General features: G+C 34.2%; 1 protein-coding gene and 1 non-coding gene across 7 annotated transcripts in view; one reads left to right on the forward strand and one right to left on the reverse strand.

Moving 5' to 3' along the window:
* Positions 1 to 15626, forward strand: part of PDS5B (PDS5 cohesin associated factor B) — a 226461-nt gene that overhangs the window by 152251 nt on the left and 58584 nt on the right. For all 6 annotated transcript variants that reach the window (XM_077159007.1, XM_077159008.1, XM_077159005.1 and 3 more), the window contains exons 20-21: positions 12465 to 12588; positions 15101 to 15259. In XM_077159007.1, coding sequence (XP_077015122.1) covers positions 12465 to 12588; positions 15101 to 15259 — 283 coding nt within the window. The remainder of the gene's footprint in view (positions 1 to 12464; positions 12589 to 15100; positions 15260 to 15626) is intronic.
* On the reverse strand, positions 9211 to 9314 carry LOC143681912 (U6 spliceosomal RNA). Its single transcript, XR_013174956.1, has one exon. It is a non-coding gene; the product is annotated as a U6 spliceosomal RNA (small nuclear RNA).

Consider the following 15626-nt stretch of genomic DNA (forward strand, 5'->3'; position numbering starts at 1 on the left):
CTGCTTCATGAAGCTTCCCAGGAAATGTTTTCCTTCTTCATCTCCAAAGGTCACTGGCTGGTGGACTCTGCTTCTCGTGGCTATGTCGTTTTGCTCTGCTCTCTCTGAATCTCATTCTCCAACATGTTGCCTTTCTTACAGGATTTCAGAAACTAATCAAGACCCACCCAAATGGGTGGAGACATGCCTCTACCTAATCCAGCTTATCAGCCACTCTTGATTAAATCATACACCAGGGAATGATCTAATTATAGTTTCACGCATGCAATACTTCATTTCTTCTGCATGCAGCAGAAGAAATGGCTGCCTTTACAAAATGGGATTAGGATTAAAATATGGCTTTTCTAGGGTACATACATCATTTCAAACCAGCACAGGGGCAAAACCCAAGTTTGAGGGTTTAGCCTATTTAATTAGTTGCCCCTCTGCTTGTGAGAATATCAAGAGTTCTCCAAATGGGGAAATTTAATATCTCCTCCTTTCTCCCTAGTCCCCCAGGGACTCTGCCAATACTTTTTTATTCTCTGCCCGGATTACTCTGGAACATATCGGAGCATCACACTAACCTGTACAAACGAACAAGATTTTATGCCCTGTTCAAGATTCTATGTAATTATGGTGTTCAAGTAAACTGACCATATAAATTAAATTAGATAATGTGCTACCCAAAATAAAATTTTACACCAGATAAACATCTCCCTTTGATTGCACAGAGGTTGAAGTTTGAAAATATGGACCATATCAGTCTTTACCTGGTATTCTCATTTACTTTAGTCCTATCCAGATCAGCTTCCTTCATATCTCTAGATGAAGTCTGATCACTTTTTCACCTTTTTTAACAGTTGCTGAATGGGGTGCTGCTGACTTTCATAGCTTCAGTGGTCTCATTCTGAGTCTCAGGTGTCACATAGATAGCCGAAGTTTCAGGAAACAGGTTATATACAAACAGCTCAGTATCTCAGAATTTAGAAAAAACTGACTCCTTAATTTTTAAGTTGAGTCCAGAGTGCATATTTCCCTTTGAAATGGTGCTGTGGCTCTACTGTTCATTGCAAAACCTTTGGAGTTTTGCTAACTATATATCATTTACTAAATGCCCATTTACTGTACTATCTCATTTAAACCGTGTAACAATTCAGTGAAGTGTAGATGTCCTCTTAATCTTCCAAACAGGGAAAGTAAGGCAGATGGCTCTAGGTCATAGCAGATGGTGAGTCCAGGATTTGAATTTAGGTATATTTGGCTCTAGTGCCTTTGGCCTATCCCTTATGGTACATTTCCCTTCTTAGCTAGACTTGCAGAACAAGTTTTAGTTTAGTGCTCTCACTGAAGGTTTTAATTATTTTCATCTAGATTCTCTTCCCTAGAACTTTATATATTTTAAAGAAACTTTTGATATATTTATAGGAGAACTATGAGAACATGGGGGAAAGGTAGACATTTTAGAATATGCTGGGCAATTTTAAAACATGCTATTTTAATATAGAACTGGAATACTTAAAATTATTTTATTTATATGCTGAACATATCTCAGATGTCTCTCATGAGGAAACTTAAGTCAAATGATAACTTAAAGCCTACTGTATGCACACACTGTTCTAGATGAAGTAGCTCACAGTGTATGTCTTCTAAGAGTTAATATGTTTGCAGGTTTTATGTTTTAAATTATTAAATTGGTTGAGTTGGTTTGAGGAGAAATGGCAGTTAAGTGAATGTTTAATTTAATAAATTTAATTCACCCAAATAATTTAAAAGATCCAAAGGAAAAATGTTTCTAAGCAGAAGTTATCAAACTGGGCAAAAGTGGCCCCAAGTGTAATTCCATGTAGACTGAATCTATTCGGAGAACACTGGCAATTGGTACATATATACCCAAATCAGGTGTAGCAGGCAGTGTATTGTAAGTGTCCAGCCATTTGCTAATTTAGAGGGGGTTGAGATTGAGATATGGGCGGGCTTTGATTGAAAGAAGAAAAACTGAATTTTAGCTCAGGCAGGACTAAAGGGAAAGAGAGCCTTTATGGTCATACCATTTCTCTTTTAGGCTGACTATTTTCCTTACTGAAAGGTGGAAAGCTTAGAGATAAGGTAAGGCTAGGAGAAGAAGTGTGACACAAATATCTCATTACCAGCGTTACAGGAACAGTACTAACCCACTAAACATAAATGATGCTGAGTTATGGGGTACCATTCTGTGACTCAGCTTGTTAATCACCCCAAAGTAGGGAAATACAGCAAAATTGAGGGTCCTTTATATTATTGAATAATACCTATAGGTCAGTGGAGCTGGTTCTACTCATTGTAAGGGTTTCAACAAGCTTGAGAAAAAGTTGCACAGAGATAAAGGACTCACAGTCTTTAGTTCTAACTTCCTCCCCCACTATATAGCCAGGTGATTGAGCAAATGTAGCCTGAGTTAGAACTTTAATGTTAATTTTTTAAAAGAAGTGTCCAGTGTCCAGTCATTAGGAAGGTGCTACCTGTATTTTTCCTTAAACAGCAGAGCCAGAGAGAGATTTCTTCTATCCAAAGATTAATTAACAGAAGACAAATAAAAAAATTACCAAACATGGCACCTATGCACATATTTTAGCATTCAAAAGATAGATAGTAAACACTGTTTGAAATAATTAAAATTTTCCAGAAAATAAGAAAATTTCAGACAGATGTGCTGAACTTCCAAAGAAGTTGGCATCTGAAAGAAAGTGGCATCTGAAAGAAAAAGAGAAAAGGAATAAGATAATATATGAAAACAGAAATGGCATGGCAAAGAATAAAGTAGAGCAGAAACATTTATATTGTAATGTATAATTTATTACAAACAGCAATGATCAGAATAAGCACTCAGAATATGGAATCAGTATGTTAGCAATTGGGCTTGAGGAAATTGCATGGAATATGGGCAAAAGAGGCAAAGAAATGAAGTCAGTTAGACAAAATGAATGGCAGACAGTAGAAAGCCATATTTGCTTTCTCTGGAGAAGACAACAGAATCATAGGAAAAGAAAACATTCAGGAAAATAATAATAGTGAACTTGTTTAGAATGAATGAAATTGAGAGTCTGTAGAACAAGAGGGTTTATCATGAGAATATCCTGGTGGAATTTACTGAATTTTGTGGGGGTTATAGAAGATATTTCACAAACACCAAGAGAAGAAATAGGTCATATGCAAAGGAAAAATAAGGCTGACTTATTTCTTTTCTGTCACACAAGATTTCCAAAGCTAATGGTCCAGCAGGTGTAGTTTTAATGAATGAAAAGAATGTAATTTAAAAATTCCCTGACCAATCAAGTTGTATTTAAATAAGGACTTGTTTATACAGTGACTCAGGAAATTGCCCCTTCTTTATTTCGAGGTCACCTTGTCTACCCAGTTATATGTTTTTCTTCCTCAAGTTCAGGTTTTGCTTATACTTCTAGATCATATTTCTGTTTTCTTTCTGTTCTTTCTTGTTTGTTGTTTTATTTTTGTTAACATATCCCTGGGTTTGTCTTGGCCCATTATTTTAGTTGCAACTATACAAATATTTTTGAAAACCTGGATCGTGAATTTATGTTTTAAAAGAATGTATAAATTAATAAAATTGGCTCACCAAGAGAAAAGAAAAATAGGCAAAATCTGATAGACAAAGTCACCTTCCACTATGAGCATCAGTAAAGTTTGTTTCTTGATAGAGGTATTTCAGATCTATAAGAAGCAAGGAATTCTAATTCTCTTCAACTGTTCAGTCTGGAAGTAAAAATAAAGCATTTAAATCACTTCTTATAAAGCCAGGATAGCTATCAGTAATACTAAAACCTGATAAAAGATATTCCCCCCATCCCTACCCAAAAGAAAATCAAGACAAATCTTACTAATATTGATGTGAAAATCATAAGCAGAATATTAGCAAGAAGAGTTCACTACATTAAAAGTAGAATATACTGTGGCCAAGTGTGATTAATTCCAGGAATACAAAGATGGGTTGATATTGTAAACCTAATATTCATTAAAAAAAAAGGGAAAGGAAACACAGTATATCATTTTGATAGACACTATAAAAGGACCTTTGATTAAAAACAACTCAGTCTATTTCTAATTAAGTCCAATAAAATAGAATTACATACTTTCATCAAATAATAAATATCTCCTTCTCACAATTAGGCACCATTGTGTACTAAAATAAAACAGTAGTCGCGTCCCCGGGATGAGAACAAGGTGAAAACACCATCTCTACCATTATTTCACATTGTTTTAGAAATATTAGCAATATAATTAAATACGAAAATAAAATAAGAGGTACATGTGTTGAAAAGAAGGAAGCAGAATTATTAATTTGCTTGGAAAATCCAAGAGATTCAACTGAAAAACTTCTAGAAACAGAATAGCCGAAATAAATATGTAAAAGCTGAACACTGTGCTTATATATCACTAACAGCCATTTAGAAAATATTTTAGAAGTCAATATCAAAAGACCTAGAATTATAGTATACAAGAACTATCCAACCCTGTAATAGTGGTGGGGTGTGGGGTGGGGGTGCTGGGTGAGTATAACATGTCACAGAGAAATTGATTGGGAAAAGTTAGGTCACCCAGTTAAATATTATTAGACCACCTGGCAAATCATTTTAAAAACAACAAATAATTCACATTACTTACCTTAATTTTATATATATATTCCAAATGGATAAAAAATAAATCCTGATTTATCTGAGGTTATTAAGTATATTGAATGAATTAATTAAGAAGTAGAAACCAATACTTCTTTTTATATGGGGGAAGGGATAGTTAATGCCAAGTTAGAAATGAGATATTAATAGTTTTGATTATCTCTTAAAAATCTCTTTCTTTAAAAAGATATTTACGGAGTCCCCAGTGTGTATGAGGTACTAGTTTAAGTGTAGAGGATGTTGTAATGAGGACAAGTCTCTGTCCTTGTATTTTAATGGGGAAGAACCATTATTTAGACAGAAGCAAAAATCATGAAATAGATTGGAAACACAAATAATATGCTGGAAAACCATTTTCAACATCTGTAACTTAGAAGAGGGTAAAATCTGTAATGTATAAAAGACTTAACAAAGGAAACAAATACGTTTCACAGTAGAAAACTGTTAAGTTTTGGAATTTTTATCTGATAGGTAAGAAATGGCATTTTAAAATGAACTTCATTAAGATATAATTTGCATATAATAAAATTCACCAATTTTAATTATGCAGTTTGATTGGATTGGTAAATATATACAGTTGTGTACCTGGTACCACAGTCAACATACAGAGCATGTCCCTAACCCACAGATTTTCCTCCTCCCTCTTTACAGTCAGTATCTTCTCTACTCTCCAGTCCCTGGCAGCCACCAGCCTGTTTTCTTTTTATTTTTGCCTTTTCTAGGATATTATGTAGATGGAATCCTACAGTATATAGTCTTTTGTTATCAGGCTTTGTCCTCTTAGCATAATGCTTTTGAGATTCATCAAAGTTTCTATGTGCATGTCGCTTGTTGCTTTTTTTTTTTAATTGCCAAGTGGTATTTCCATGTTTGACTACAACACAATCTGTATATCCATTCACAGTTATTGGACATTTAGATTGCTTGTAGTTTTTGGCTATTATGAATAAAGCTTCTATGAATGGTTGCATAAAAGTCTTTTTGAGTGAACTTATATTTTCATTTTTCTTCGGTAAGTGCCTAGAAATGGAATGGATGTTCAGTATATATTTAACTTTTATGTGACGTTGCCAGACTGTGTTCTAAAGCATCTCTACCATTTTGTATCCCTACCAGCAATATCATTCCATGTCCCTACCAACACTTGCATTGTTAGTCCTTTCAGTTTAGGCTTTCTGATGGGTAGGTAGGGATGGCTAGTGGTATATTATTTTGTTTATACTTTGCATTTTCCTAATAGCTAGGGATAGTGACCATCTTTTCATGTGCTTATTGTCCATTGGTCTATCTTCTTTGATGTCCATTTTTAACTTGGATTGTTTGTCTTGGTGAGTTGTGAGAGTTCATTCTATGTACTGGATACACTCCTTTATTTGAAACGTAATTTGCAAATGTCTTTTCCCATTCTGTGGGTTGCCTAATTATAGTTTTAATTGTATTTTGAAGAGCAAAAAGTTTTCATTTTGATTGTTTTTTTTTTTTTTTGCATGGGCAGGCTCTGGAAATCCAACCCAGTTTCCAGCATGGCAGGTGAGAATTCTGCCTCTGAGCCACTGTTGCACTGCCCTGATTGTGTTCTTTTTACCAAATTTTTCTTGTTCTTTTTGTATCCTCAGAAAGAATTTCCTGTTGAAAGTTCACAAAGCACAAAGACTTTGTTCTGTTTTTTTCTGAAAGTTTTTTTTTTAGATAATTTTAGCTCTTGAATATATCTGTGATTCATTTTTTTCTTTTTAGATAGTTTTAGCTCTTAAATATCTGTGATCCACTTTTAATTTATTGTTGTGTATTGCTTGAGGTAAGGATCAAGGCTTATTATTTTTTTCCATATTGTTGTTCAGTTGTTCACCCATTTGTTGAAAAGGTTACCCTTCCTCATTTTATTAACTTTGCACCTTTGTTGAAATTCAGTTGGTATAAATGTATTGTCTGTTTCTAAACTCTTTGTTCTGTTCCTTTGATCCATATGTCTGTTCTTACACCAATCCCACATTTGTTCTAGTAATCTTAAAATCAGTTAGTATAAGTCTAAGTCTTTCAACTTTGTACTTCTTAACAAAGTTATTTTGGCCATTCTAGATTCTTTGTATTTCCAGAAATTGTATAATCAGTTTATTCACTTCTTCAAAAAGCCTCCTGGGATTTTTTTATTTGGATTAATTTTGAGAGGATTTACATGTTTATAATACTAAGTTCTCAATCCGTGAACATGGTATGTCTCCTATTTATCTGCCTTTTTAAATTCTTTTTTGCAGTGTTTTATAGGTTTCAGTGTACAGTCTTACATTTACTTTGTTACATTTATCCCTTAATATTTTTTTTAATGCTGTGGTACATTTTAAAATTTCATTATCCAATTGTTTGTTGCTACTGTATAGAAATACAGTTGCTTTTTGTTTTTATGTTGTATATGGTGACCTTGTTTAATTCAATTTTTTTTTGGTAGATATCCCAGGATTTTCTACATGAGTTTTTACACAAAACTGTTTGTGGAGAAAGACAGTTTTACTTCATTCTTTCCAATCTGTATGCTTTTTTTTTTTAATTAATTTTTTATACTTCATTGTAGTGGCTAAGAACATCCAGTAAAATGATGAGTAGAAGCTATGAGAGTGGACATCTTTGCCATATTTCCCGTCTTAGAAGGAAAGCATTCAGTCTTTGATTATTGAGTTACATTTAGTTGTAGTTGTCGTATGTCAGTTTGAGATGTCCTTCTAATCTTAGTTTGCTGAGAGTTTTTATTATGATGAATGGTTGTTGAACATTGTCAAGTGTTTTTCAGCATCGTTGTAGTAATCATATGGTTTTTCCTTTTAGAATTGCAGTGACATTAAAATGTTTAACCAATCTCTTGCATTCCTGGGCTAAATTGTCATGATGTTTGATCTTTTTTAGATGTTGCTTTTTAATATATTGATATATTTATAAATATGTTTTATATATTTTATGTGTTGCTGGGTATATATGTTATCATGGAGGGCTATTCCCTTATCCATTATTTGTGAGCTCTACAGTTATGTCATCTTTCACTCCTGACATTAATAATTCACCTTCTTTTTTCTTTTCATCATTTCTTTCTATTATTATACTTCAAATAAATTTCAGCTCTGCATTATTTCCTTTTGTGATTACTTCAGGTTTAATTTGCTCCTTTTAATTTCTTAAGGTTAGAGGCTTAAATCCTTGATTTCAAATCTTTATATTCTGTTACTAAATTTTTACCTTACAAATTTCCCTTTGATAACTGGTTCACATGTATCATTCAGCTTTTATATGTTTTCATTTTTTTACAGTTCAGAATATTTTCTGATTGCTCATGTGATTTTTTCTTTAATCCACAGTTCCTATAGAAGTGTGTTTTAATTTCCAAATATTTGAGGCTTTTTTGAATATCTTTCTGTTATAGATTTTTACCTTAATTCATTTGAGTTTGAGGATATATCCTGTCTGATTTTAGTATTCTCAATAATAGTGATACTTTTTTCATGGCCCAGAACATATTTTATCTTGGTGAATACCCCATGTGTACTTGACAGAAATGTGTGCTTTGTTCTGTAGTTGGGTGGAATGTTCCAGAAATATCAGTTTGGTAAAATTGTTTAAGGCTTCTTTTTGCTGATTTTCTGTTTGTTTTCTTAATTTCAGCAAGAATTGTTTTGAAATTTCCACTATAATTATGGATTTCTTTAATTCTCCCTTCAAGCCTTATTGGTCTTTAAGTGTTTTGAACCTCTTTAGTTATATTCATTATTAATATAATTATGTCCTTTTGATGTATTGACTCCTTTATTGTTAGGAAATGTGCGCCTTTCGTCCCTGTTAATACTCCTTGTCCTGAAATCTTTGTCTGAAAATAACACAGGCATTCCTGCTTTCTCTTGGTGAGTGTTTGTAAGGTGTATCTTTTTCCTTTTTTTATTTTTTTAACTTGTATTCTTTCTAGGACGTAAAATTCAAAGAGGGTTTCTTGCAAACATTCTATAGCTGGATCTTTCTTTTGTTTTTGGTTGTTTTTAATTCAGTGTGACAGCTTGTAAACTTAGTATACGTCCATGCCCTCTTCCTCCGGGTTTAGTGATTTATATATATATATGAGTCTTTGCATGTTAGATTTAAACTCTACAATATGTTGTTATCTTTGCTTTAGAAAATTTGTATCTCAAAATACAATCTCAGATTTCTTTTACCTTTACCCACATATTTACTATTTCTATCACCCTTGATTTTTTGGATGTCTATCCATATTTCTATATGGTTTCACTCTTCTTTAATATTATTTCTTTAATATTTCTTGTAGTGTATGTAAGTCTACTTCCAATGCATTCGTCTTTTTTTTTTTTTTTTTTTTTTGTCTGAAAACGTCTTATTTCCCTTTCATTCTTGAAGATATTTTTGCTTGGAATAGAATTCTTTTCTTTTAATACCTAAAAGATGTTACTCCATTAACTTCTGGATTGCATAGTTTCTGATGAGAAGGTCTCTATTATTCCTTGTTCCTCTGTATGTAATTTGTCTTTCTTCTGCCTGTTTTTGAGTTTTTCTATCACTTTTTTTTAAAAATACAGAATGCTTCAGGAATTTGTGTGTCATCCTTGCACAGAGGCCACGCTAACCTCAGTATTGTTCCAGTTTTAGTATGTGTGCTGCCAAAGTGAGCGCTCTATCACTGTTTTTTTTTCACAAATTGTTCATTGTTTTAGTTTTTTGCTAAACTTCTTAAAGCAGACACCATGAAATGCATTGACTTTAACAATGGAAATTTGCTTACAAGCTTACAGTTTTGAGGCTAAGAAAATTCCCAAATCAAGATATCACCATGTGATACTTTCTTTCCAAAGCTGGCTGCTGGTGATCCTGAACTTCTTCCTTGTCACAAGGCAAAGCACGTGGCAGCATCTGCTGGTCTCTCCCTTTTCTTCTGGATTTCCTTTCTTTCAGCTTCTTGTTTCCGTGGCTTGATTTCTTTCTCTGTATTCATCCTATTTATTTATAAAAGAATCCAGTAAAAAGATTGACTCCCACCCTGGGGCATGCCTTAACTGAAGTAACCTAATAAAAACGTTCTACTTAAAATAGGTATACACACACAGAAATGGATTAACTTTACAAAAATGTCTTTTTTTGGTGGTGGTTACATACAATTCCAAATCACCACAATAATGATATGCCTTTGTATAGTTTGATTTCTGTTTCTTCTCCTTGAGGTTTGTTAAGCTGCTTGAATCTGTGAGTTTGTAATTTATATCAAATTTGGACATTTTCCAGGCATTTATATTTTCAGGTATATTTTGTTCTCACCCTCCTTTCTTGTTTTCTGAGATTACAGTTAAATGCATTTTTTTCTACTTGATATTATCTTGCTTTGTTCTTATTTTTTCCTCTATTTTATTTTGCATGGTTTCTATGGCTATATCTTCAAGTTTATTAATATTTTCTTCTGCAATAATAATACGCTTTTCATTTCATCCAGTATATTTTTCATTTAAGGCACTTTTTTTTTTCGTGTTTATTAGTTTCATTTGGGTCCTTTTTAAAAAACTTCATTCCTATCTTCATTATATTCTGTTTTCTTTCACCTTCTTGAACATATAGAGCATATTTATGACATGGGTTTTAATGTCATTATAACTCTGTCATGTGTTTCATTTCTGGGTCTGTTTCCTTTGATTAATTTTTTCTCATGTCATATAATACAGAATCTTTCAACTCTGCCTGTGAAAACATGAACTGTTACCTGCTCTGTATGTTGAGGGACTTTTTTGTCCTACTTTCCAGACGTCCTTTTCTTAGTCTCAGGCAGTTTCTTGTCTTTCGTGGCCCAGATGATTATTCTGCCACAGTTTCAGGATCTGCTCTGTGGACCCGCAGAGCTCACACTCTGTGGGTGTCTTTTTTATTCTCTGCCTTTTAAGTGAGAGCGGCCTTGGACTCCCACAGCTCCCACTTCGGTCTCCCTCAGCTTGGAGAGACCAGCAGGCTGTATTTGAGTTGATTCTCTTTGCACCACAGCCGGGCGCAGCCTCCAGGCAGGACGCAGGGTAGAGGTAGGGCTCTGCTCATTTGTTTCCCAGCGCCTAAGGATCACAGCACTGTGCTACCTACTGTCCTGTCCAAAAACCTTTGTTTACCATATTTATCCTATTTTCTGGTTGTTTAAGCCTGGAGGATAAGTTTGATCTCAGTAATTCCATCTTAATCAGAAACAGAAGACCTCACAAATTAATTTCAATCTTTATTTCTTTTATTAGGAGTCAACGTGAACATATTTTCACATGTTACAGGGTGACTTGTATAACTTGTTTTGAAGAACTTTCTGTACCTTTTTATCTCTAGCCCAGTTTTCAGTTGTATTTTTGGCCTTTTCATTTTCTTTTTTTTAGAAGGTACGAACATCTCAAGGATATAAAGCCTTTTCTGCAATGATTTCCCCCTCAATTTTGTCATTAGTCTTTTTGTTATGCTTTGCTGTTGGTAGCTCTTATGAGCCTCTGTTCTTACTGTAACGAATTGTTGGGCCTCCGAATTCTTAGTACAGAACACTGGGTGGGTGTTGGGCAATGATACCTTAGGTTGTGATATATTTGAGTGATGCTTGGCTAAGGACTTCGGCTTTATCTACTGGACATTTTTAGGTTTTGGAATAGCGGGAATTTGTGATACATGACTTTTCTTCTAGGTACTTATGTGACCTACTTTCTGCCTTCCTCAGAACTCTCTTCAAATGTCACCCGCTGTTTAAACTTGCAGCACCCTTAGACATACCCCCCCCCCCCCCCAGCCTTTATTTTCCTGCCTACAGCAGTTGTCACAATTAGTTTGCTTATTGATAGGTGACCCTTTGTCTTAGCCTCTAATGTGCTGGTAACATGAAGGCAGGGATCTGGGGCCTTGAATAGTGTTCTAGTGTGCTAGCTGCCAGAATGCAACACAGCAGAACTAGAATGGCTTTACAAAGGGGAATTTAATAAGTTGCTAGTTTACAGTTCTAAGGCCAAGAAAATGTCCCAATTAAATCAAGTCTATAAAAATGTCCAAGTTAAGGCACCAGCAAGAGATTACCATCACTCAAGAAAGGCCAATGAAGTTCAGGGTTTTTCTCTCAACTGAAAAGGCATGTCTGGAACATGACGATGTCTGTGAGCTTTCTCTCCGGGCTTCCTGCTTCATCTCCAAAGGTCACTGGCTGGTAAACTCTGTCGTTCTCGCCTCATTGTGAATCTTTCTCCAAAATGTTTCCTCTTTTAAAGGATTCCAGTAAACTAATCAAGACCGACCTGGAGGGGTGGAGTCATATCTCCCCTGTTCAAAAGTTAATCCCCTCAATTGGATGACCCTGTAGTACTGAATCAGGGGTTAGAAGAAAGGGTTGCTCCCACAAGGTTGATGGCTTTTCTAGGGTACATAAATCCTCTCAAACCAGCACAGGTAGTAAGCATTCAGTAATGAGGTTTCTGTCTTAGGTAGATTCTGGCGGAAAATGAGTTGGGAGAGGTAGAGGTTTGAGTAGGAACACATAGGGCCTATCACAGCGGCCTGTGTGAGGTGGGCAGTGAGAAAGGCAGAGGCAGGCTGAATCGGTCGACGTTAAAAAGGAGTGGGTCCCCTGCATTGTTGTACTTATAATTACTGAATAAAAGGGAAGAAAATAAAATACTCGCATATTTCTGTAGAGATAATTTATAAAGCAACATTACAGACCATTGAAAATGAGTGAATAGATTTCGCTAAGTAAAAAATATGACCATTAAAGTATTGAGTCAGAATCTCGTCAGTTTTTCTGATTCATTGTTTTTCGTTGATATTTTCTAGAGCCTTGCTTCCTGTTTTACATCACAAATCTAAAAAAGGACCTCCCCGCCAAGCCAAGTATGCTATTCATTGTATTCATGCGATATTTTCTAGTAAAGAAACCCAATTTGCACAGATTTTTGAGGTAAAAACAAAATTTTTTTGCTTGTTTCATGTTTTAATTAACAAATGAGTACTGATGATTTTATTGAATGTTCACATTTGTTGATATATCACAGCTGTAATTTTTCAGAATTTGAATTGTATAAACAACATTGGTAAGTGGTTAAAAAATGAAAATATCTATTTATTCAGATGTTTAATATCAACTCATTCAGAAGTCATATAATTGTATGTTGTTTGTGCTTCTTATGTTTAGCAACTGCGGATTAGTTTTTGTTAAAAGTAATAACATCTAAAATCATAATTTCTGATAGATAATCATTCTGTAGTGTTCAAAAATTTGAATTCTTTTAATGAGATAGTACTGTAATGTTATGTGGTAAAAACAATACTAAATTGAATATAAAGCGAATATGTTTATACCTTTATGACTGATCTCATTTTGAATTGACTGTAAAGTTTGTCTTTTCAATATATAGTTCATAGTATTTTCTCTATATTTTCAGTAACCTTTACGCTTTCTAAGTGTTATAATTTACTTGGAATCTACTGTAATTGAGGACTATCTTTAGCATGTTATTGCAAATTAAAACTAAGCAGAAAATCTGTACATTCCTAATTTATTAGTTCAGAAACTTTAAGATGAAGCCAGAATAATCTGGGCTTTCAGACTTGATATCTGTTTTAGGAACAAATAAGTTGATGTTGTTAGATTTCCATGTGTAATTGCTTCTCTTTCACCTTACTTTAAACAGCTGAAAGTGGAAGGAAAGAGTAACATTCTTTAATTATCTGCCAAATAGTACTTTTGCTGTAGATAGTAAATAATTTATTTTTAATTTTGTACAGAAGGGTGGAGGTCTTTTCCAGAGTCCGTTTTTGCCTATGAGGATGCCATCAGTAAATTCATGTTGATTATAGGAATCTTTTGGTTTTCTTGTTAAATCTCCTTTTTTCTTTTCAATGATGAAGATGAGACATTTAATACCAATAAAAACTTGACTCTCTAGGGTACTTATATGTTTTTATCTTAGCATGTTTCATCTTCAGTATACCTAACCTGTAATCTACCTTGAATAAAATAAAATTGACTAGTTTTCTGAGAAAAGCTTTCGTAGATATAAGAGGCTACCACGAGTGTAGGGTCTGGTCATCTATTTTGCTTTTTCAGAAATGATCTGATTAACATACTATGGAAAATTATCAGACTTATTATAGTAAACTATTATATAATAAAAACAGGAAGCTGGTAAATAGGTAGATGTATGGGAATATTGAGGAAAGTGTTCAAATTTAACAAGAAGCAAACTCATTTAAATACAGTTTTTGAATAAATGAAACTTCGATTTTGCTCTCATATGTTGAGAAAGAGGAGGTTCATAATAGCTTTTTAGGGCTAGAATGTTTGTTGTTTAGTATGGAAATAGAGTACCAACATTTCATTAAAATATTGCATCAAAAATTTTAATAGATAACATAATCACTTACTTCAAAATGAAAAGATACAAAAGCATTATCCAGTGAAAAGTTTTCTTTCCCACCCATTTCTGTATCCGCAGCTAACCATCATTCTTTCCCAGAGTGTTTTCAGTTTCTATTACCTTTTTTCAGGAATTTTATTCATATACGAATAAGGACATATAAATGCGTGCGCGTGCGCGCGCGCACACACACACACACTTCACTTTTCCCCCAACCCCCCACTCCCCCATCCTCTTTATTTCAGTGATAATATATTGTGGCTGCTCTTCTGTTTTTCTTATTTTTAAATTTTAACAATAGATTTTGAATATTATTTTATATGAGTATATGTAGAGCTTCTTCATTCTTTTGTCATGGGAAAGTGTATATTAATGGTTGAATTTCCTATCAGAATAATAAAAATCATTTCCTTACTTATGACATTTAATATTCGATGCTTTAATAAAGACCTCTGAATTTCAAGTGACTAGACGTAATTAAAAGCTTACTTTTTTCTTTTGAAACCTCCTTTGGGTGTTAGAATGGCTTTCTCCTCAGAGACTTAGGAATACAGACTCTTTGCTGTTTTTTCTTTAAGACTGCTCTGGATTCTTGACATTAAGCCAGCCAGCAATACAGAGAGGGTATGTGGGAAGACCCACTGCTCAGACCTGCCTCAGTATAGTGGGACGCCCCTCCGTCCCTCACAGTCCATTGAGCAGAACTCAGTCACACATCCTCCCTACTGCAGAGGAAGTGGCAGGCGTAGACATCCTTATGCCCAGGAAGCTGAAGAGAAATGGGAAGACCTGGCAGTCTCTAACATCTAATTCATCGTCATAGGATGTCTGCTCCTTACTGTGATTCTCCAAGCTGAAATGTTTCTGTAACTACCTCTAAAATACACCTCCTAGATGTTATAAATACTCTATAAAAGTCTAAATGGAAGCTTTAGTTACCACCCACACCATGTATGTATATTGAAACTTTTCTAGTTTTTGTAATTTAAAGTTAAAAATGTGATCGTTTGATTTGTTTATGTGTGGAGTTAAATGTCTTCTCCCTCATTTCAGCCTCTGCATAAGAGCCTAGATCCCAGCAACCTGGAGCATCTCATAACACCATTGGTCACTATTGGGCACATTGCTCTCCTTGCACCTGATCAGTTTGCTGCTCCTTTGAAGTCTTTGGTAGCTACTTTCATCGTGAAAGATCTTCTAATGAATGATCGGGTAATTTATATTTTCTAGACTCGTATTATTCATGTTATCCTTGAAAATATTATACATATGAGACAGTTCCATATGGTTGCTTTTATTTTAAATGGTTTTCCTACACATTTTTCTTCACATGCAGTATCTTCTAAGTGAAATAACATTGAAATAATCTCTTTGATTGCATAGGCACGTGACCTGAAACACACTGGTTGGTAAATTGAAACTTTCACCTGATTCTGCCTATTTCAACTTTATAGGCATCTAATCATTTTTGTGGTGATATCCAGTCAAGAAAATCAGAAGTCTCCTCCCAGTTGGCAAAAGGGTTGTCATGACTATAGTTGTCCTTTTTCAAACATATGTTAGAAGATCAAAAGAGTCC

This window comes from Tamandua tetradactyla, chromosome 4 (assembly GCF_023851605.1).
Source record: "Tamandua tetradactyla isolate mTamTet1 chromosome 4, mTamTet1.pri, whole genome shotgun sequence".
Classification (NCBI taxonomy): domain Eukaryota; kingdom Metazoa; phylum Chordata; class Mammalia; order Pilosa; family Myrmecophagidae; genus Tamandua; species Tamandua tetradactyla.